Here is a 22,408-nt window from a genome sequence, read left to right as displayed (position 1 = left end):
AGTAGAGGCTATAGTTGAGTTCCAATCATTTTCTGTTAATTAAAATACAGGATGGTCTTATTTGTAGCATAAATAGTTGTAATCTGTGTGCTTATAAGTGTAATTATAATTCAAATTAGAGCGTGCTCTGCATAGGGCATGGGTGGGGTGCTGTGCAGGCAGTGCTGCCCTGGCAAGGCTGTGCTGGGGCTGGGACAGTTCCAGTCCCCAGTGTCCCCAGTGTCCCCAGTGTCCCCAGGGTCCCCAGGGTCCCCAGGGTCCCAGGACAGCATCACCAGGGCTCAGCACAGGACACTGGGCTGCTGGCAGCTCCCAGTGTCACTGTCCCTGCTGGGGCAGAGCCTGTCTGTGGCACCTGTTGGAGGGTTTGTGGAGAAGAGGCACAGCATCTCTGCTCCAGTGTCTCCCTCTAGCTCCTTGTGTGGGTTTGGAGTGGAGGAATGGCTTATGTCAGCTGGACAAGTGATTCATGCTGAGCCTGAAGTGTCTCCTGTTTAACACGGAATTACAGAGAGTTCTCCAGGCCTGGTGAGGGCTGGGGACAGCTGTTGCTGCACAGGCAGGTGTGTGACAGGTACTGCTCTCCTACAGCCTCTGATGGCACTGAGCAGCCACAGGTGATACCAGTACTGCTCTCCTACAGCCTCTGATGGCACTGAGCACCCACAGGTGATGCCAGTACTGCTCTCCTACAGCCTCTGATGGCAGCTGGGCACCCACAGGTGATGCCAGTACTGCTCTACTACAGCCTCTGATGGCACTGAGCACCCACAGGTGATGCCAGTACTGCTCTCCTACAGCCTCTGATGGCACTGAGCAGCCACAGGTGATGCCAGTGCTGCAGCTGACACCCAGGACAGGCAGGTGTATGACAAACCTGTCAGTCAGAGTGTGCTGGGGACTCGTGTGCAGGTGAGCTCCTCATCTTGCACCCTGCTGAGGTCTGGGTGGGAGTGCCCTGTGTTTCTCACGGGGAGCTGGAGCTGCTGGATTATTCCATCGTTTGTACTGGCAGGTGTATGCCACAGGGCAGGTTGTAAATTCCCGTGTTGGTGGATTGCATTAACCCATCCTAAGTCAGGTATGTAAAATTCCATTAAGTGAAACCCCTCTGGCATTTTCTCACCCGGGCTCCAGCTCTGCAGGCTATGCTAATGCAGTGTGTTTGCTCATCTATTAGAAGGATGATGGCTTTAAAATAATAACATTTATCTTTGGCAGCAGACTTACAATAGTGCACACCGAGTACAATTTTGTGAAAGGCTCTGCAGATGTTGCCTCATTCAATCTGGGTCAAAAAGAGTGCTTAGAATCATAAAGGTTAGAAAGAGATCAAATAATTCGGTGGTTTTATTGCTGAATAATGTACTTGGAAAATATCATTCACCGTTATTAGACTAAGTGAGTACAGAAAACACAGGACTCAATAGTCATTTCTCAGTATTGGCTGATTTTACTGTTTTTATAATGTAGCTAAATTCCCTGCTATTGATTGCAGCATCGATTATCGATCTGGAGATGTAACTGTAAGTGATGGTGGGAGCACACAGGAGCTGGGCACCTGGGGACTCAGCAGCTCTTCCCTGCAGTGTCTGCTGGTGGGCAGCACATGCTGCAGCACACTGAGGCTGCTTCTGGGGAGCTGTCAGGGCTTTCAGAGCTCTTTTCACGAGTGAGGATGAAAAAACAGGAAAACACCCGTTCTGTGTGTTCTTTCCCGTGCCTGAGAGCTTATGTAAACTTGCTGAGGCAAACCCAGATGGGCTGGGACGCCGGCAGCAGGATGGGGCTGGAGCCTCTGTCACCTGCTCCCTCCTGGACCTTTCATATTCAGATTCACATCTGGATGCTCTGGCAGAGACCCAGCTCACACGTTCAGTAAGCAGAGCCTCGGGGCTGTGCCTCAGATACAGACCCAAACCTGTGTGCCCAAAACACATCCCAGGGGTTCCTCTGCCTCCTTCCCCAGGTGCTGTGCCTAGGGGCAGAGCCAGCTTGGGCTGAGACTCTCCCTGGACAGCAATCAGTTATGGGGACTGGGTCAGTGAGAGCAAAGCCGTGTCCCATCTGGGCTCTGTGTGCTGTGCTGAGCTGGAGCAGGGCTGGCAGCATCACTGTGGGAGCCACAGGCTCCTGCTGGGCTGGGGTTCAGCCACACCATGGGTTCCTTTGTTTGGGGAAAAAAAGAGATAAATTTTGGAATATGTTCTTCTCCTGTTCCCTGCACTTAGTTGTTGTCAGCATTAATATGCCATTAACACATGCTCATTAGGAGGAGAATGATTGTACCCTGCAGAGTAAGGGGGAAACCTTCATTAGGCACTAACATATTGAAGTGAGCTGCAGACTTCACTTGGGAGAGCTGGGGAGTGCTCTGCTCGGCTTCAGGTTTCCCTGATTCCTCCTTTTGGTCTGATGAAAAAAGCACCTCACCTTCTGGCATGTACTTTGGTCTGATGAAAAAAGCACCTCACCTTCTGGCATGTATTTTGGGTTATAGGTGGGGAGGATGTGCAGGCGAGCCTGGGCTCAGCCTGGGCTCAGGGTCCAGCACTGAAATCCTTTTGGGACCTCAAACCCATCTGTGCCCAAATCTAAACCCTCCCCATCAGTGCTTATTTTGCCATGCAGAGAGGACACAAGCCCGAGCCACCCCTCCAAGGGCTCTGCTGGCTCTTCAGCCTCAGTGAGATGAATTTCTCACGGGGCTGGGAGATGCTGGGGGAGCAGATCTGTAGAGAAAGGAGGTGTCACTTCTGCACGCTCGCTTTTCACACTGTGAGGACGTTTTAAGCGTTTGTGTGGCCTTGCTGCCTGCAGTCTGCACCATGCCCTGCCCTGTGTGACAGGGCAATTGCTGGCCCTGCTGATCACTGCAGCGGGGTCCCCTGCTTGCTCACGGCTCCAGGCTGTGCCTGCTGCTCTCCTAAAGTCAATCAATGGCAATAATTGCAAGTTCAGGTGGGGCTGAGGGAGGAGGGGGCCCTGGCAGACAAATATTTGCTGATCAAGACCCTGTTCAGGTGCAGATGCCTCTGTGATAGGTAAGAAGGGATGGACAATAAGGACCATATGTGGTATTTAATCAGAATTTATTCTAAATTGAGTGATTTTGTAGATTTCCACAGAGCTGGCAGCTGTCCTCTGTGTTAGGAGTGAATGCCCTGGCTCGGTCCCTGCCCCGCTGCCCTCTGCCCTGGGGCTTTGCAGGATTTTTCAGCGTGGGTGCAGCGTGGTCCCATCCTCTCTTGCCTCTGTGTAGGCATAGCCAGAGGGAATCCCACAGATCAGTGTTCACCAATAAACCTCAGCAAAGCTAAAATGACATTTGACTGGGCTGGGCTTGCTGTTGTGAAGGTAAATGAGAGCCTAGCCCAGACTGGAGCTCAGGCAGGTCCTGGAGGAGGCAGCTCCTCCTGCAGATCATCTGCCCTTGTCAGGGAGGGAAATGAGCTGCTGAGGTGAGAAACCACCATGAGACAGGCTGGGTTTGGAAGCTTTTTGGGTGTCTCTGTTTGAGGACCATCTCCAGTGGTGGCAGCTGGCCCTGCAGCGGTGCAGGAGGCAGCTGGGTGGCTGTCCTGGCTCCACCCAGCGCTTGGGTGTTTTGGGTATTTTGGGTATTTTGGGTATTTTGGGTGTTTTGGGTGTTTTGGGTGCTTTCTGTCTCCCCCTCGTCCCGCCACGCTGTCTGCAGGCAGAGCAGCCACAGGCTGGATGTGGTCCCAGCTCTCCATGTTGGGGATGTGGCCGTGTCCATTTGCTGGCTGCTGCGTGACTCATGTAATCACCATGCGAAATGCATCATTCATAAACTGTTTAGCATGACCTTTTGTACAGTAGCACTAATTATTATTATCACAGAAGCCCAGTAAACTAGACTAGTAATTATCAGGGATTTATTTGAATGGACAGCTAAGCTATTCTTGGCAAGTTAGTCAAAGCAGTTGTCATGACAGCCACACAAATGTGTCTTATGAATTGGGTTAATTAGGGTAATTAATAACTGTTGTTTTGCCCTTTTTAACAAGGTATTGCTGAGACACTATCAAAAAATAGGAATTGTACCTAACAGAAATAGTCTTATTTTAGCAGCAGCCCTCACATCACAAAACAGAAGCAGTAAATACCTGTTGGGTTGTTGTTTCACAAAGAAATGTGCCATCCAACCTTGTCTTTGAGAAAAAGCAGGGGGTTAGAGGCTCTGCTGTAATTTTTCTGTTGTGCTTCCCCTCCTGGGCCATATTACCAAGAAATTGATCATCATCCTCACCGATATTATCATTATTTATTGCAGTGCTGTGCTGCACTGAGCCGCTGTCACAGAGAGGTCAGGGCAGTCACGGGTGGTCAGGGCAGTCCCAAGGTGCTCCTGTCAGTGGGAGCAGGCTCCACAAGGACTCGGAGCCAATTTTAAAGTTGTGGCCATAAATTAGAGCAGTTCTGCTGATGCATCGTCACCGTCGTCATCAGGACAGCAGGTGCCAAAGCGCCGCGTCCTCGCTCGGCAGAGCATCTGCTGCCTCTGAAAGAGCTTCTGCTGAATGCAGGCATTTGCTTCTCTGAGAGCCTCAGAGGATCCTGGGCTGGAAGAGACCCACAGGGATCCTGAGCTGAGAGAGACCCACAGGGATCCTGAGCTGGAAGAGACCCACAAGGATCCTGAGCTGAGAGAGACCCACAGGGATCCTGAGCTGGAAGAGACCCACAGGGATCCTGAGCTGGAAGAGACCCACAAGGATCCTGAGGTCAGAGAGACCCACAAGGATCCTGAGCTGAGAGAGACCCACAGGAATCCTGAGCTGAAAGAGACCCACAGGGATCCTGAGCTGGAAGAGACCCACAAGGATCCTGAGGTCAGAGAGACCCACAAGGATCCTGGAACCCAGCTCCTGGCTCCCTCCAAAAACAAAACCATGATTGCGGTGCTTGTTGTTGATACTGAGTAATGGTAATTAAAGCTCTTAATAGCCAAATAGCATCAAAAAGCCTCAAAAGGAACAAAAGCCATAGTGCCCATCTCAGGGAGTGCCCTGGGCACCCTTGGTGGCCTCACAGTGGGCTGCAGCCTGTGATGGGTGATGGTCCTGTCCCACTGGACCCACTGGCTGCTTTCAGCACTGTCTCCCCAAGGACTGCAAGAATTGGTGCTGATTATTAAAAATGACCCAAGATTATGGATGCAACTGAGGAATATTATGTAAGTTTTGTAGAAAAATGACCTGAATAGATGAGTGAAGGCTCGGGCTGGTTCTCCAGCTGCACTGAGCTCTGTCTATTTATATCACCCCTGGGCTTTCCAAGCCCTCTTTTAACTAAAGCTCATTTGATAACGCATGTCTTTTAAAAAGAAAATAATAATAATAAAAAAAAGGAGGAATAAAAAAGAAAGAAGGAAAGGAGGAAAAAAAACCTAAAGAAAAACACCTCCATGGAGAAGGTAGGGTTTTAATGAAGAAATATTTTATACTATTCTCCTACAACCTTAGGGCTAATAGCCTGGAACTGGTACTTTGGCTCCTTAAAAAGCCCAACAAGACAAGCCAATTACGGCCTCTGAAACATTTTTATTTTTAGTTCCTTGTAATAGCAATTTATCCTCGGCCATGGTACATTAACTGGAAGGAACAAGAAGTAGTAAGGTTTTGGCATCTTTGTAATAACCAAGGGGCTGTGTTTACCAGGCTGTTACTAATGTGGGGTGGCTGTGGGCAGGGTGGGGATGGGAGAGGGCACCCAGGCTGAGATCCATCCCCTCGTGTGGTGAGGCTGTGTTGTCATTCATTCATTTCCCTGCAGTTTGTTCTGGGAGAGCACAGGCTCCTGTTAGCTGAGGGTGCTGCAGTGTCCCCAGGGATGCTGGGGCTGGTGGCACCTTTGGGAAGGGCTGGGCTGGGCAAAGCCAGCTTCACATCCCCTCCCCATGCAGCTGAGACAGCGATGGCAGTGGGAGCAAGGCCAGTCCTGCTGGGATTTGCTGCCAGCCTCATGGCTGCAGGGAGATTCTGTGGGCTGGAGAGCCGTGTTTTCCTGCACCAGTAGGGAAAAAAGCATTAAAATAGGGGAAAACTGGTTTTGATAAAGAGTTTTGTTGTGAGCGAAATCCCCCGGAGGCTTCGAGTGGGAGCTGCCTGAGGCTATCCTGATTGCAAGCCTTCCCATGCAATTGCAGATAAACACTGAGAATGATAAAACCATGAGCACAGGACAGGGTTTGTCTGGCTTTGATTATCTGCCAGGGTGGGGGGATTGCAGCTGAAGCCAGGCAGGAGCTGCTGCTGCTGCAGAGGTGCCAGGGCTGGGTCTGGGTGCCCATGACCCTGTGCCAGGGGCAAGCCTGGCACCAGCTCTGGCCTCTGGTGATGCCATGGCAGGAGGATGCTGGGGCTGCGTGGGTTGGGAAGCTCTGTCTGCCTGCCCAAAAACCAGAATAAATGGGGTTTGCTCTGGGAAATGGGGCAGGGCCAGGCTCCCTGTGGCCCCTGAGTGCCCCAGGGCTGGTGCATGCTCGGGGGCATCCCCTGGCTCTGATGTGCCAAGCTGGCAGCACCATCTCACGCCTTCCCTATTTTTAACTCAGCTGCAATGATTTTTGGGTTTTGGTTTTTCTTTTTTTTCCCTCCTCCTTTTTGCAGTGACAAATCTGTGATTTCTCCTGTTCCCTACGAAATGCATTGGCCTGACCTGCCACTCCAGAAGGTGAATGACATGGAGTTTTATTTAGCCCTGGAGATGGGAACATTTATAAAAAGGTTCTTCTGTTATATTTGTTTTCATTCCTAATGGCAGGAGGCAGGGAAAGGACAGTTCTGACGGGTTTCTTTAACAAATCTCCAAGTCATGCCCCATCACCCTGGGCCTGCTGATTAGATCCAGATTGTTTCTCTCACTGCCTAGGGAGGGGTGCAGTGTGTGCTGGGAGCTGCAAGTGTGGATCCATTGCACATCTGAAAGTGCAGGTACAATGGAAAACCCCTTTCTGTCAGGTTTATTGGCTGTTACATCCCTGCAGGGAGCTTTCCTGTGCAGGAGGCTGTGCCCCATCTGCGGGCACAGGGAGGGAGGCATTGCCCCCGCTGCCCCCAGTCCCTCCTGTCCCAGCCAGGGTGGCTGCCAGGGCATCACCAGCCCCTGCTGCTCTTGGCCCCTGTGAGAACGTGTCTGGATGCTCCTCTCCAGATAGCCTGCCCCACTTTTGGGTCAGTATTTTGCTTTTCAATAGATTTTGAGGAATGGTGCCAAGCAGCTGTCTGCTGTGATGGTTCCAATGGAGGACCCCTGTGCCATGCCCCCCAAAAAGCTTTGGGGTTATAGATACCACGTGGATGTAAGGCAGATGTTTCGGGATTTTTGCTCTTCGTAACTGTAGATTTCTATCTGCTGGCAAATCCAGCCCGGTGACACAGTTTGTGGCTTTGTGGGGTGTAATTTTTGGCTTTGTTGTGTGCTGCTGCTCCTGGATTCAATCTGAGTTTTTAATCCTATACCTCTTTTTCAAAATCACATCTCAGCAGCAGCTTTTCTCTTGCCTCCCATCCATTTTCAAACAAGAAATGACAAAGCCTGTGTTTATTTGGGGAGGGGACAGGAGTTCAGCGTGGATTAGTGGGATGCTTGCACTGTAATAGAGTCTGGCTTGATACTGCTGCTTAGTCTGATGAGAGGAGTGATGCTAAAGGATGAACTCTCCCAGTGATTTCTCTGCAGTGCTTTTTATTTCATCAAGAGAAAATGGAGGCTGGACTCAGTTCCTCCAGTGTTTAATAATGTCCATCATAACGGAATGCCCTTTATTTAAGCTGCACTAGTAATTAGAGGCTTGGTGGTGTTAAGTAGCCATAGAGTCTGGCTCTGAGGAATGTTCATTGTACCTCATTAAATTTGGAATTACTACTTAAAAGGCCAGAAATAAATATTCTGTTTATATTTTGGGGCCAGTAAATCTAAATGGATGCTGTGTTTGCACATCCTCGTCTCTGCTCGTTCCTGCTGAAGTGAGCCAGGCACTGCTCCAGTAGGCTGAGGCAGCAATCAGTCTGCAAAACAGCCTAACCCCAAACCCAGAGCTGGTTTTATTGATCAAGGGCAGGAAAATGATCTGCTGTATTACATCTAATTATAAACCATCAATATCAGATGCTAGATGCACTTACTGGTTCCGAGGCACTGCACTGTAGCTCACAGTTGGCAGGCTCCTGTAGGAGAAGCTCTGTCAGAGCTGGGTGTGGGCAGAGGGCTGCAGAGGGACATGCCAGAGGCCAGGTCCTTCCTGCTCTTCCAGGTGATGGTTCCTCAATGCTCTTTAAGGGCTGAGTTGCTTCATGTGTTCCTTCTGTCCTGCTGGGGCTGTTAGAGGTGGTCCTGCTCCTGTGCCCCCTCCTGGCTTGTGCTGCAGTGCCCATGGGGTGGCTGGAGCTGCTGATGGGCACCAGTGGCCAGATGGGTCCTATCCAAAGGTGCTGACCCTGCAGGGGTGTCAGAGGAACAGCACAGGGACACGTGGTGGGTTCCTTGCTGTGATCTCTGGGCATCGCTCCCACACTGCATCTGTCAGTGTTCGCTGATTTTCCCCCATGGTGGAAGCCCCAGTGGCTGTTTGGTGGGGTTTGCACTGGTGTTTGGCCCAAAGCCTTGGGCTGCTGCTGCTCCCAAACCTCTGACACCCACCGTGCCAGGAGGTGCCACTATGGGGGGATCAGGGCCTGGGGACAGGGGTTTGGCATCTCCCAGCTGTGCGTGGCTCTGGGTGCTGCAGGGGCTGTCAGTGCCAGAGCAGGAGCAGAGCTCCTCTCGTGGGTCAGGCCCTGCACCTGGTCATGGTCCTGGCCCCTGACCCTGCTCTGGGGCAGAGGAGGGCTGGTAGCACAGGGCTAATTACTAATTATGATCCATCACACACAACGGGAGAAATCTGTCCTGACGTCCTTTGAGTGTGCTCCCAGCCCGGAGCTGGATCTGATGGGTCTGTGCTGCTGTGCAGAGAGACACCAGCCCTGGATCTGCTGGGTCTGTGTGCAGAGAGACACCAGCCCTGGATCTGCTGGGTCTGTGTGCAGGGGAACACCAGCCCTGGATCTGATGGATCTCTGTGCAGGGGGACACCAGCCCTGGATCTGATGGATCTGTGTGCAGGGGGACACCAGCCCTGGATCTGATGGATCTGTGTGCAGGGGGACACCAGCCCTGGATCTGATGGGTCTGTGTGCAGAGAGACACCAGCCCTGGATCTGATGGGTCTGTGTGCAGGGGGACACCAGCCCTGGATCTGATGGATCTCTGTGCAGAGAGACACCAGCCCTGGATCTGCTGGGTCTGTGTGCAGGGGGACACCAGCCCTGGATCTGATGGATCTCTGTGCAGCGGGACACCAGCCCTGGATCTGATGGATCTGTGTGCAGGGGGACACCAGCCCTGGATCTGATGGATCTGTGTGCAGAGAGACACCAGCCCTGGATCTGCTGGGTCTGTGTGCAGAGAGACACCAGCCCTGGATCTGATGGATCTGTGTGCAGAGGAACACCAGCCCTGGATCTGATGGATCTGTGTGCAGAGGAACACCAGCCCTGGATCTGATGGATTTCTGTGCAGGGGGACACCAGCCCTGGATCTGATGGATTTCTGTGCAGGGGGACACCAGCCCTGGATCTGCCTCTCCTGTTGGTGTGCAGAGGAACACCAGCCCTGTGGCTGGGTGTGAGAACATCAACCCCAGCCTGGCTGCTCCTCTGGCCCATGGGCTCCATCCCAGTGCTCCATCCCAGTGCTCCATCCCAGTGCTCCTCGGGCTTTCCCACTGCGCCTGCTCCCTGTGGGAAGGAGTCTCAGACCTCTTTCTTGTTTCCCATGGGCTAAATAAGCAGCTTGCTAAATGATAATGACTTTCCCTCATTGCTGATGCATACTTCATTTGACCTGGTCCCTACTTTGAAATTTTCACTGTTTCCCGAGTGCAGCTGGAGCGTTCTTATTTAATTTGCATGAATTTTGTATCACGCACAATGTAATTCAAACCATAAGAATTAAATGCTGGTGAGATCTCCTAACAGGCAGCATCAGTTCTATTGCAGATGCTGGAGCCTGAGATTGAGTGGCCCATGGAGAGCAGGACTGAGGATACACAAGGACCAGGAGAAGTGCTCTTACAAGCCCTACCCTCCCCAGCAGGGAGGCCCAGTGGACTTTGGGGGACAATTTGCCATTTCTGTGGTCCCCAGTGATGCCTGCAGCACAGAGGGGAGTCAGGAGACTGCTGCTCTGGGTGGAGATGTGCAGCTTGGAGCAGAGGATGAGGAGCCGTCGATGTTTCTGGAGCATTTTGTGAAACCAAAAGGAGAGATGCACATTGCAGCCTTGGAGAAAGGTCCGCTTTGTTTTTTAATAATAAAGGGTGACATGCAAGCTTTATTAACAAGGCATGTAGGGGAAAAAAGGCTCAAGGGATAACCCTGAAAAAGTGGTGCTAAATGTGTCATTTTTATGAAGCTGATTTTGTGAAGAGTCCCTACATGCTTTGGCAGGAGGTTGCAGCAGGTTTACAGTAATTTGTGGAAAGACAGAAATGTTTTCACCCTGAAGTGAGAAGAAGGGCAAAAAATCCCTGTGTGGAGATGCTTTAGAGCCACGTTCCGAGGCAGGGCTGGCAGATGGATGGATACCTGTCACTTTGGGTAGGCAGAGATGGCTCCAGCTCCAAACAGCCATGGACTGTGCTGGGGGCTGATGGGCAGGAACCAAAGCCTTTATCGAGAGCCTGCATCCACCTGCCGTGGAGAAAGCTGGATTTTCACCTCTGTGCAGTTTGGTTTGAAAGATATCCCACATCTGAAACTGCTGAAAGGAGGAAGAGTGATAAAGAGCCAGCTGCCAGGCATTGCCCTGAGGCGAGCAGGCTGCAGGGACACCCCTGTGCTGCTCCCAGGCTGCTGGCACGGCCCAGGACCCATCCCTGACACCCTGCAGTGACCCTGCCAGCCTCCTCTGTGTGTCCAGCCCTGCACAGAGCTGCTGGTGCCCAGAGCAGCATCCTCTGTGTGTCCAGTGCTGCTGCTGCCCAGAGCAGCATCCTCTGTGTGTCCAGTGCTGCTGGTGCCCAGAGCAGCATCCTCTGTGTGTCCAGTGCTGCTGCTGCCCAGAGCAGCATCCTCTGTGTGTCCAGTGCTGCTGCTGCCCAGAGCAGCATCCTCTGTGTGTCCAGTGCTGCTGGTGCCCAGAGCTGCTGCTGCCCTTCCTGCTGGCACTGCCTGAGTTCCTGCTGAGGCGCCTTTGGATGCTTTATTTTATGGTTTATTTCTGGTTTATTTCTGTTTCCAAGGCAGGGAGTGAGCAGTCCTTAGAGCAGTGCCCTGGTGCTCACAGACCCTTTGCTGTCGGGGAAGTCCTCCCATCGATATTCAGAGTTACACTGACGTTTGTACATCTTTTTTTTTTTTTTTTTTTTAATTTAATGGAATTGGCAGTCCTCAACCAAAAGCAACCGCTAGGGGAAAAAAAGAAAGTGTAACATTTCCCTCCCGATTGCTCAGTTTGCAGTGTGTCTGTTGTTATATTTATATTTGTGTTGCTAAGGCAGCGGTTAAGAGCCTTTTTCAAATTAGGCACTGGTAAGCTTTGGGCAAGCCAGGGCTCTCTTTGGCAGTGCCACCAACACGTCTGCATCTGGAAAGCAAGGACAGCCCTGTCCCTGGAGGACAGCAGGAGACTGTTGTCTCTCCTCCAGGAGAAATGCAGGCTGAGGCCTCAGGCTTCGTGCAAGGTGTTCCTCAGCGTCTCCCAGTGTCTGGGATGTGTTGTTTATTCTTGGCACGGCAGCCGTGGGGCTGATGGTGACAAGTGTGAGCATCTTTTCTTCAGTTACAGCGAGGAGATGAGAGCTGCCAGCATGTCTGGGAGGTGCTCCTGTGCCTGGCTCTGAACATGGAAAGCAGAGGCTGGACTTGGGGCTGGGCTCCCCTTTGATTCCTGCAGGAGTGATGCTGATTAGTGAGAAAGTGACAGTTCATTTGCTTTTGCCAAAATAATGAAGAAGATGAGGGCCAGCCTCTCAGTGATGCACTTGATGAAGAGCACGCTTTCATCGGTGCCAGCCAGCCTTACCTTTTCCCTCTTTTTTGTGCTTTGACTTTGTTCTTTGGGTCTCATTAAGAGAGGGAGTGGATCCTTTCCCAATTAAAATGTTGACATGTCGAAGACGCTCTCCTTTCCCATCATTTTGCCTCTGTTTGTGAGTGGTTGCACCTTGCAGGATGAACTAGAATTAAATCAAGTGAACTTTGATTGAATAATGCAAGCTGTAAAGCAACCCTTCTCCATGAAAAATCTCTTTTTTTTTTTAATTTTTTCTGGTTTGATCCCCTAGTCTGCATGGAGATAACCTTGACAGATAATCCCATGGCTAGGTAAAGAAAAGGGCTGGAGGGAAGGATGAGCAGCCCACCCTTGTGCCCGCGTGGGCAGCACAGGCAGCTCTCACCTCTGGGGGTGCAGGGAAGAGGATTTCCCATCCTTGTGGCCGTGTCACTCCTCGTTTTGCCTGAAATCTGGAAGTAATTATCATGACTTGTGCAGTGTCCAGCAGTGGGGGAGTTCCAGGCCTGGGAACGGATGCTGTGTCCAGCCCTCAGAGCCCTTTTTTTGTTCTGTGTGCATGTGGGGGTTCCACAGTGCTGCAGAGCACCCTGAGCAGGGATGTGGAGCAGGAGCACACAGGAAGGACATTTCTCCAGGCCATTGAACAGAAATCAAGGGGAGTTTGCTCCTTGGTGAACGAGCTGAGCCTGGATATGGGCTTTGGTTGTGGTTTGAAATCAGCAGCAAAGCTCCCAGGATGTTGTTCTGAGGGGGATTTAGTGCCAGCTCTGTGTCTGTGCTGTGGCAGTTTGATGGCAGCACATGTGGTGTCTCCTCAGCCTCTGGGATTTTGGTGGCAGTGGTCTGACTTTCCCTGGGGTGTTCCTTGGCCCCTGAAGCCTTGGCCATGCAGTGTCCATGCTCTGAGTGTTTTAAAGCTCTTCAGTGACCTGTACATACTGGAATTTGCTGTCTGCATCCTCTCCCCCAGCTGTTCCTCTCCTGGCATTCCCAGGGCTGTGCACACACAGGGATGGAGGTGATGGAGCAGGGGTGGGTGCAGGGCTCTCCCTGCTGCTGGGGATGCAGGGATGGAGCCAGCTGAGCCTCTGGGCTTGTGATCCCTCATCTGCCAGTGCTGGGTGATGGGGGCTCCCCACCCTGTGAGGATTGTGCCAAAAGTGGCTTCCATCCCTTCTGCCATCCATTGCTTGGCTGCTCTCAGCCCATTTGCAGGGCTGGGGGCTGCTGTGGGACCCCCTTGAGATGGCAGCCCCAGGACAGACGGACAAACACAGGGCCAGGTGATTCCTGTGCTGTTTGGGTTCTCGGGTATCACATGCTTTAAGAGTCCGTGTGTCTGTCTGTTCTGAGACACCGGCAGGAGCAGGGATGCAGGAGTGCAGGCCCGTGGTGTGTGCAGTAAATCTGCAGCGTGGCTCCCCAGCAGTAATTACTGTGTGCAGCAATAGCAGAGCTGTGCTCAGCTCCCCCGGCTCGCTGCTCCTCGCCTGCCTCTCTCTGGGAGGTTCCTGTCTGGTAAATCGGACGTTGTGCTGTGTTCCAGCAAAGGTTACACTGAGCCAGGGCTGCCTGTGCTTTATGGTCTTGGCAGAGCCGTGGAACCTCTGCTGGGGCACGATTGGATTTCACATCGGGCTCTGCTGCAGCGGCCCCTCTCCCTGCATCCTGCCGTTGTGACTACGTTAGCAGCAGACTCTGCTTTCCTTTATTTATTGAGACATTAAAGATGCATGCATTTATTTTTACCGTGTTCATAATTGCCATAAGAACAGGCCGTGGCATCCCAGAGCAGCTCTTTGGGGAGGAGAGCAGCGTGGCACAGAGGAGGCAGGGCCGGGGCAGGGGGATGCTCCCTTTTCTGTCCTGGGAGGATGCTGCTCTTGTCCTGGAGGGAGGGGAGCAGAGCACAGCCTGCTCCTTCTGCTGCCAGCACCAGAGCCCCAGGGCTGTGTAATCTGAGGTTAAAAGATGTGTTTCAAGTGCAGAACGAGTTGGTGGGTTTTTCTTGCAAGTAACAACTCCTTTGACTTTTCTCCCCTTCTTTTACTCCCCTCCAACTTTTAAGCATGTCACCCATTGTTTGCTTTTTTATTAATAACAGAGCCCACTGTCTCTGCAAATGAAATGATGTAAAACAAAGAAAAGTGCCCGCATTAAATTCTCCGGCAGGGGATTACCTTGCTGGCATTTACATATCTATGCAATAAATATTTTAACATGTTAATTATACACTAATAAGAAAAATACCTTTTGAACTTTCAGTCAAATTGACACACACAGAACGGAGTCCATCAGGGAATTAAAAGCAATTAGTTTTGTAACTGAGCATAGCCACATTGTTTCTTCTCTGCAAATTGTTCTGTGGTCACCAGCCAGCTTTTTTACTGGTGAAAGTTGGTGGAGAGACTGACAGGTGCTGGGGTTTTCCAGCTCTGTCCTGCTCCCAGGGGCCTGTGCCATCATGGGATGCTCCTTCCCTCCCCAAAGGTTTCATCCTGGCTCTTCCCACTCATGAGAAATCTGACTTGTAACCATCTCCGTTTTCTTTTCCTCCTTGCAGACTGAGAACTACTCCTTTGATTCCAACTACGTGAACAGCAGAGCTCATTTAATAAAAAGGTACGTGGGCTTGCTTGGAGGGCTTGCTTTGCCCAGCCAGATCCCAGGGTTTTAATGTTCTTTCATGCTGCCTTATATACTACTTGCTTATTTTAATATGCAAAACTTTTTAAGAGTAATAATTTGCTTTTAAAACAGTACTTATTTACCATTAAGTCCCATTGCTCATGGTTTGCAGTAAAGGAAATATTTTTTTCCTTCTCATTGGCTTCTTCACGCTGGGAAGGTGCAGTAAGTGAGGTAGAGTGCTGTTACCCTGACAACTTTCAAATTCTGAGAGTTTATTCCATTTGAACGCACAGGAATAAAAGGATAGATTTGGGTGGTGAGATCTCCCTGCCATGTGAGGCGGGGAAAATTAAAAAAACACCAAGTTGTTTGGGGGCAGGTAATTGGGTTGGATGCAGCTCGTGGCTCCAGCTCACTGGTTTAGTTTGAATACCGAGGCAAACAGCACTTGGCCAGGCTGAGTTTTCCCCGTGTGTAAAAGGAAACAATCAGTTCAACTGCAGCCTGGCAGTCACCCTTGGGGAAACAGAGCCCTTTGGGGGGAACGCTGCTCTCCTCAGAGCCCGGCAGTGTGAGGGATTGTCTCTGGGGGCTTCACACCGGGGTTACCCAGCTGAGCCCTGCTGGGCTGTGCTAACCCAGCGGTGAGCATCGCCCAGGGGCAGGAGGCTCAGGAAGGGACATGTATTGACCCAGCGTGGTCAGTGCTCCTCACAGGGCCGCAGGAACAGCTCCCTGCACAGCAGCAGGGTGCAGGATGGGCCCAGCAGCTCCTTGCCCACCTCCCTGCTCTCCCCAGGGCCTGGCCAGGGTGTGTTGGGACCAAGCCACGGCCGTGCCCCTGCCCAGCCCAGCTGTGCTCGTGACTCTGCAGAAGCCATCACTGAACCAGGGGTTTTACGGAGAGCAGAAGCCAGCCCTGAGCTGCTGAGATCTGATCTGAGCAGTAAAAATACCCAATTATGTGCCTGGCTGAGAGCCCATTCGTGTACACCTTAGCAGCCCGAGCAGCGAGGGGCAGCGAGCGCGTTCAGCTGCGGAGGGCAGGTTGGGTGCCCGAGTGCCCGTGCTCTTTAACCATGCTAACGGGACACTGAGAGAGCTGGCTGCCAGAGAGCCTTCAGGCACACTGAGAAACCCCAAGTCCATTAATCTTTGCCTGCTCCCACCTCAGATAAAGGCAGCAGCACTCACCTGTGCAGGGGGCTGACTCTGTGCCTGTATTGCTTGGGAGATGCTGCTGCTGCTGGTTCCCCCAGACCTGCCCATGCTTTAGGAAGTGTCAGCCGTGGAGGCACGTCAGGGGCTGCTGCATGACAGTCTGGCTCACTGCAGGGAGGATAAATGCCTTGTAGCACAGTGCATTACGAGCAGCAGCTCCGTGTAGGACAGCGCTTCCCCTGCTCTCTACCTTTGTCTTCTATCTTAAGTACAACGGGTGCCAGGAGTGCTGTGCAGACATCTGAGAGCAAAAAATATTCTCTGTAACACACTGTGGCATCATTTTCATCCTTTGCCTTTATGAAGATGTTGTAGTTCTGCTATCTTTGGTGAGTGAATCTTCTCAAATCCGGCACTTAATTAATCTATTTGTACTTTTCCTGTGTTGTCTGCCTGCCTCTCCTGCTCATCTACACTCACACAAATGAATTGTAGATTTGTAGTGCTTTCTTAACTTAAAAATCTTTGATGTCACCTGGAATCAAAGTCAGCGGCTTCAATAGGGACATCTTTATTTAAAAGGTAGTGTTTGAAGGTTTACCAATTTATATGTATTTCAGAGCTCCCCCCTCGTGTGCTTTTGCAGAGCATTAGATGGTAGGTGGTCTGCTTGGTTTCCGTGGAGACACAAAAGGGCTTTTCAAAGTAATGAAAATCTCCAGCTCTTTGGGGCTTTGAAGCCCAGGCTGAGGCTTTCCCTGACGTCTCACACCACATCAGCCAGCGAGGAAGTTCAGAGAGGTGGCTGCAGGTGGATCCTCCCAGTGGGGGCAGCTCTGCCATGCCAGGCTGGCTGTGGAAGGGGCACAGGGTGGGTGTCCCCAGGGACACCCTGATGGCTGTGCCACCTGGGTCAGGTGTGTCCCAAGGTGTCCCTGCTGCTCACAGCACCCCTGGTCCTGGGACACGGCCTCTCTCAGGGTGTTGGGGTCCCAAATGCAGCCAAAATGCAGCTCTTGATAGAGTCACAGAGTGGTTGGGATTGGAAGGGACCTTAAAGCCCACCCAGTGCCACCCCTGCCATGGCAGGGACGCCTTCCAGGGTGCTCCCAGCCCCATCCAGCCTGGCCTTGGGCACTGCCAGGGATCCAGGGGCAGCCACAGCTGCTCTGGGCACCTGTGCCAGGGCCTGCCCACCCTGCCAGGGAAGAATTTCTTTCTAATATCTAAATACCATCTCTCTTCTTCTTCCAGTTTAAAGCCATTCCTCTTTGTCCTATCACTATCTGCCTGTGTAAAAAGTCACTCTCCCTCTATTTGTGTGTCCTATCACAATTTGCCCATGTAAAAAGTTACTCCTCTAGGAACTGAAGAGGCTGTATTCCCAGAACACTGTCCAGGGTGAGCAATCCCAGCTCCCCCAGCCTGTCTTCCCAGGAGCTGCCCTCCCTCCATCCCTCTGGCTGCATTCCAGGGGCTGTTGGGGCTGCTCAGCCCTGGGGAGATCTGGGAGCAGCTCAGTGCTTGGTCCTCCCAGCTGTGCCTGTGCTTGCAGAGGATGTCAAGGATGTCTGACTGCGTGTCACATTTCCTTAAAGCTGCGTGAACTTGGACCCACAATCACTGGTTTATTTTTAAAAATCAGAATGCATCATCATGATTAAAAGACACTCCTGTTTCCAGGAAGACTTTTGTTTTTGTGCTTGAAGTGATTAGTACTTGGCTTATAACCTAAAAAAATGAGGTTTAGGTCTTGTGTAACTTCAGTATGAGGTAGTGCAGCTTGGGAGAGCCAAGTTGTAGAAGCAGCTCACTTAATGTATATTTTTAAAATTTTATTTCAAATCCTGCTTCACTCTGAGCTTCTGCAAGATGCAGGGCAGCCTGAGGGGTACCCACAGGGGCAGGAGCAGGGGTGGTGCAGGCTGGATGCTGTTTTGGGGGGCAGAGGTGCCCGTCAGGGAGTGTCCCCCCAGTCCCTGCCCAGCTCTCTGTGCCTGGCAGTGTCATTGGTGCCACTGGGTGTCACTGGGCATCCCTGGGTGCCACTGGGTATCACTGGGGGGTGTCACTGGGCGTCCCTGGGTGTCACTGGGTGCCACTGGGTGCCAGTGGATGTTACTGGGCATCACTGGGTGTCATTGGGTGTCATTGGGTGCCACTGGGTGTCACTGGGTGCTGGGGGAACACGCACCTCCCATCCCCGCAGCTCTCGCTGCAGCACCCCGGGGTGCCAGGGGCCGCCGTGTCCCACCCAGCCAGTGACAGCTGTGTTTCCCCAGCAGCTCCACGTTCAAGGACTTGGAGGGGAACAGCCTGAAGGACAGCGGGCACGAGGAGAGCGACCAGACGGACAGCGAGCACGACGTGCAGCGCGGGCTCTACTGCGACACGGCCGTCAACGACGCGCTCAACACCAGCGTGCCCTCCGTGGGCTCCCAGGGCCCCGAGCAAGGTGAGCCTGTGCCCTGGGGGTGCCCACGGCCCCCGTGCCCCTCTGCTGCCGCCCTGGTGGGTGAGCAGTGAGGGTGCTCAGTGCTTGCTGGGGATAGCGCTGTGCATCGTCAGAGTGCTGGGCGGATGTTAATTGATCTTCACTCCACGCCTGTCAGGTAAACCAGCAGTTGGGATTATCCTCTGCTCACAAGCAGAAAACCTGAGATGTGCCTGACAGTGAGGGAGTGCTGGAGCTGGGATTAGGGCAGGAATTAGGGCGCTGTGCCCAGGGCTGGTCCCTGCCCGCTTCCCCTCCGGAGCACCCATGGTTTTCCCATCCCAGCCCTCCGATCCCAACCCTTCGATCCCAACCCTCCCAAAGGTCAGCAGAGCACATGGACAACCAGCCAGGCATCCCACAAGGGATTAGCTCAGGCCACTGGGCGAGGGTTTGCTTCTTTTCCCCTGCAAAGGTGGCAGCTTTCAGCTCTTCTCGTCCCCGTGTGCAGGGATGGAGTCCTGCTCTGAAGCCAGACTGGTGTTAGCTGGAGGAAGGCAGTCAGAGGAGTTCAGCTGAGCCCAAGTGTCGTTTGTACTTGGGCATGGATGTCGCTTTTAGTGTCTGAGGGATGCAAACAGCCAATGCAAACATCCTGTCTGTTTCAATTAAGGAGGTTTGGTGCTCGGGCGCGGGGGAGCCTCGGGGCACTTGGCTATATCTTGAGATAAGCAGGAGCTGAGGCTCCACTGGAAGCCCCACTGCTAAAAGACTTAAGGATATGAAAACAAAATGCTGTGATTATGAACTGGTCTTCAGCTGTTTAATTCAATTCATGGTAAACATCATTAAAAGCCTTTGTTTTGCTGTCATAAAAGAGTCAAACGGGGGAGAGAGAGTTCTTGCCATCTGCGGCACCGGGTGTGGGATTTTTCTGGAGATTCTGATGGCTGTATTAATTCTCGATGGAGTCTGTTAAATGGCCACAGTTAACCCTGTGAGACTCCACGAGGAGGGGAACACAGAGGTCACCTACACATTGCACGCTGCCAGCCGCACTAATTGGAGAGGGATGGCATCCGCAGCGATAATGTATTTCCAGACAACCCTACTGTGGCCAAAGATGAAAAAAATTAAACATTTGTATAACTGTACAGTGGCAGTTTAATTCTCTGCGGACCAGCACCGTGTCAGAGAATGCAGGCTGATAGCTATCATTTATTATTCTTCTATTACAAAGAAATGCTTTTTCATTTCGATCAGGAGAGGGTTTCCTAAGATGCATTTGTAGTAAGGGATGACTGTGGAAGCAAAAATGTTCATAATTGATTCCCATCCTGGTGAATGGTCTGAGCAGCATCTGTTAATTTTTTGTCACATTTCTTCAGCAAAAAACCCAATCTCAATGGGCTGCAGATAGGGTTTTACAGGGATTACATTTCTGATAAGTCTGCGTGCTGGCTCTGATAACAATGCAAATAAGTTAAAGAGGCTGAGTTGGAGGCAGAGCTCCTTGGAGGAGTCAGATGGGAGTAAATATGGTTCACTCTGTTGTAGCATGGACTTCCCACTGCATGTAAAATACACCCAAAAATCAGGTGTATTTCCAGAAGGTGACTTCTGAAAGCAGTCTGTCTATGTCCTGGTCCCGCAATGGCCCAAGGGGTTGGTGCTCCTGGATCTGGTTTATTTTGGGAGGAAAGCAGCAGGGTAGTGCTGCACTGGCACCCAGCTGCACCTGCAGGCAGGTGTGCCACAATCAGCTCTCTTGCCCTGCAGGACCCACACTGTCTGGTGTGGAAGAGCTCGGGGTGACCCTGTGAGGTTATTGGGGTGCTGGTGGAGCAATGAGAGGAAGTGAGTGGTTACTGTCACAGAAGCTGGAAAAGAGGTTAAAGAGAGTGTTGCCTGAGCTGATTTGTGAAACAGGAACTGCAGAAAATAATCAGGAAAATCAAGATGCTGAGATGATGGTGATAACAGCAGTTCCCACATGATTAAAGCAATGGTTTTCACTTGGTAATTTTTACCTGATTTTGGGGCAGAGTGGCATGGTGGGGAGAAAACACCAGAAATTCATTGAGAAGGATGTGCAGGACTGTTGGCTGACTACTGCTCCAAACACACAGCCCTTGTCTGGAGAGCAGCATGGCACGTACCCATACTTTGCTTGCTGTCCCTGCCCAAAGTGCAGCTCATGTAATCCCAGAGAAATGGGGTGAGGGAGTTGTTGTTGGAGTTTGCTTGTTAATGGCAATGATCTCCTGGCAGGGACCCTGGTGGGGCTCGCCTGTGTCCAGTCTCTGCTGGGCTTGGACCTCAGCTTGAGGCACCACGAGTCCTCCATGAGTTGTGGGGGGCAGAAATCCCTGTAGCTGGCTGGTAGAGGATGATCCTGTGTGGTGGCTCAGGGTGGTCAGTGTGGACCTGTCTGGCCAGCCTTTGCCTGCTGAGATTCTGCATTTCCTGCAGAGGGAGGTGGGTTTGGATGGATCCAAGCTCCTTTGTTGTCTTACACCAGTGGTCAGTACTTGGGCGTGGGAGCCCCAGGGAGCTGCTGGTGTTTGACCGTCCTGGTGCCACTTTGGGTGGGAGTGACACCAGCTGCCAGTCCTGCTGGCAGGAGCCCTTTCTCCTCCTTTGGAAATGACCTAGATTGCCAGAAAAATGGCAAACCATGGCATGGAGAGTGCTGAGCTTTAGTGGGTAGCAGCAGGTCATCAGAAATGCTGCCTGGAGCTCGGCCACATTGTGTATTTTGGGAGCAGGACTTCTGCCCAGTCCCTCTTTACCTCAGGATCTTAATTATTGATTATAAATTCATCTGATGAAGAGATGGCTTTAATTGCTCTAATATGTACCCAATTTGGAGTTCATTACAGGCCAGGATTGTTTTCCTTCCCCTGCTAATTGGCACGAATGGGATGCAGAGGGAGGCGGGCACTGGTGCCGTTCCACCTTCAGCGATTGCCTGGCTGCCTGTAATTGTTTGTTTATTTGTGGAGGTGCTAAGCGCTGCTGGAAGTTTATATGTGCTCAATTCCTAACAAGTCCTCCGCTGAACCTCCAGGGTTTCTCTGAGGGAGGGGTGTTTCAGGCAGCTGCTGGATCCCAGTGATGGTTTGGGACGGCTGGAGAAGCCTGCTGGAGATGGGACTCAATCCCGGGCTCCCCTTTGTGCCTTGGCCTGTTTCCCCGCAGGATGGGGTGGGTTTTCTCCGTGTCCTGGTGTAGCCGAGGCTCCAAGTGCAGCTCTGGAGGCAGCCCTGGGTTGCAGGAGGAGCTCGGGTGTGGAGCTGGTACAGGAGCTGCCCCTGAGGACAGGTGTGGGGTGAGCACTGCTGGGAGCTCCTGAGCCCCGTTCCCCCAGCACCACGGGCAGAACTCGGTGGCAGATGATGTTTCCCAGCCCTGCAGACTGTGGTGGTGGCTTTCCCTGGACAAGATGTTCACAGGGTAATTGAAAATTCCATTTTATCAGAAAGCGTTTGCTGTCAAAAAGTTTTATCTTTACTTCAACAAAGAGGCTGATTAGATCCCTCAGGACCTGAATTAGCATCTTTGAGGCTGGATACTCTGTTTTGTGATTCAGGTAGTTACTCCTCCCTTGGTTTTCCTCATACTGGTACTTTTTTCTTTATATCCCTTTGCCCTCTTCCAATCACAGTGTTTGTGCAGGTTTGACTGTTTTCTTTGTGTGGATGTGCACAGGCACCTAGATATGCTTAAATGTATTCTACTGCCTTTTTCACCTTGCCTTGAGCAAGAGCCATTCTCATACTCTCTAAGTCGTGGGAGCCAGCACAGAAATCAGAAAGGAGATATTTCCAATATAAGTTTTTAATGTTAGAAGCAACAGATTTCACACTTATCTTAATTCCCAGTGCTGGCCAGTATTTTAGCCATCAATTACAGAAAGAAAATCATTGGTCCAATGAAGCAGTGATTCACTGTTTAAGATAAAAATAGAAAATATGAAAATAATAAGCACACGCTAATCAGAAAATGGCAGTGTTAGAAATAGTCACCACCGACATAAAATAGTGAAAAAGCTTTAAATCAAAATGAGAGGGTTTTAAGCAATGTCAGTAATGG

At 51.6% G+C, this 22,408-nt stretch overlaps 1 protein-coding gene across 3 annotated transcripts in view; it reads left to right on the top strand.

Annotated features, from left to right (window-relative positions):
- PCDH19 (protocadherin 19) overlaps positions 1-22,408 on the top strand; it is a 59,899-nt gene that overhangs the window by 14,031 nt on the left and 23,460 nt on the right. For 2 of the 3 annotated variants that reach the window (XM_063170847.1, XM_063170846.1), the window contains exons 3-4: positions 14,651-14,709; positions 18,162-18,334. In XM_063170847.1, coding sequence (XP_063026917.1) covers positions 14,651-14,709; positions 18,162-18,334 — 232 coding nt within the window. The remainder of the gene's footprint in view (positions 1-14,650; positions 14,710-18,161; positions 18,335-22,408) is intronic. The other variant, XM_063170848.1, reaches the window with a different exon arrangement.

Source organism: Melospiza melodia, chromosome 16 (genome assembly GCF_035770615.1).
Source record: "Melospiza melodia melodia isolate bMelMel2 chromosome 16, bMelMel2.pri, whole genome shotgun sequence".
NCBI classification, from domain to species: domain Eukaryota; kingdom Metazoa; phylum Chordata; class Aves; order Passeriformes; family Passerellidae; genus Melospiza; species Melospiza melodia.
The sequence above is the reverse complement of the archived record's forward strand: the minus strand, read 5'-3'. Positions and strand labels throughout refer to the sequence as shown.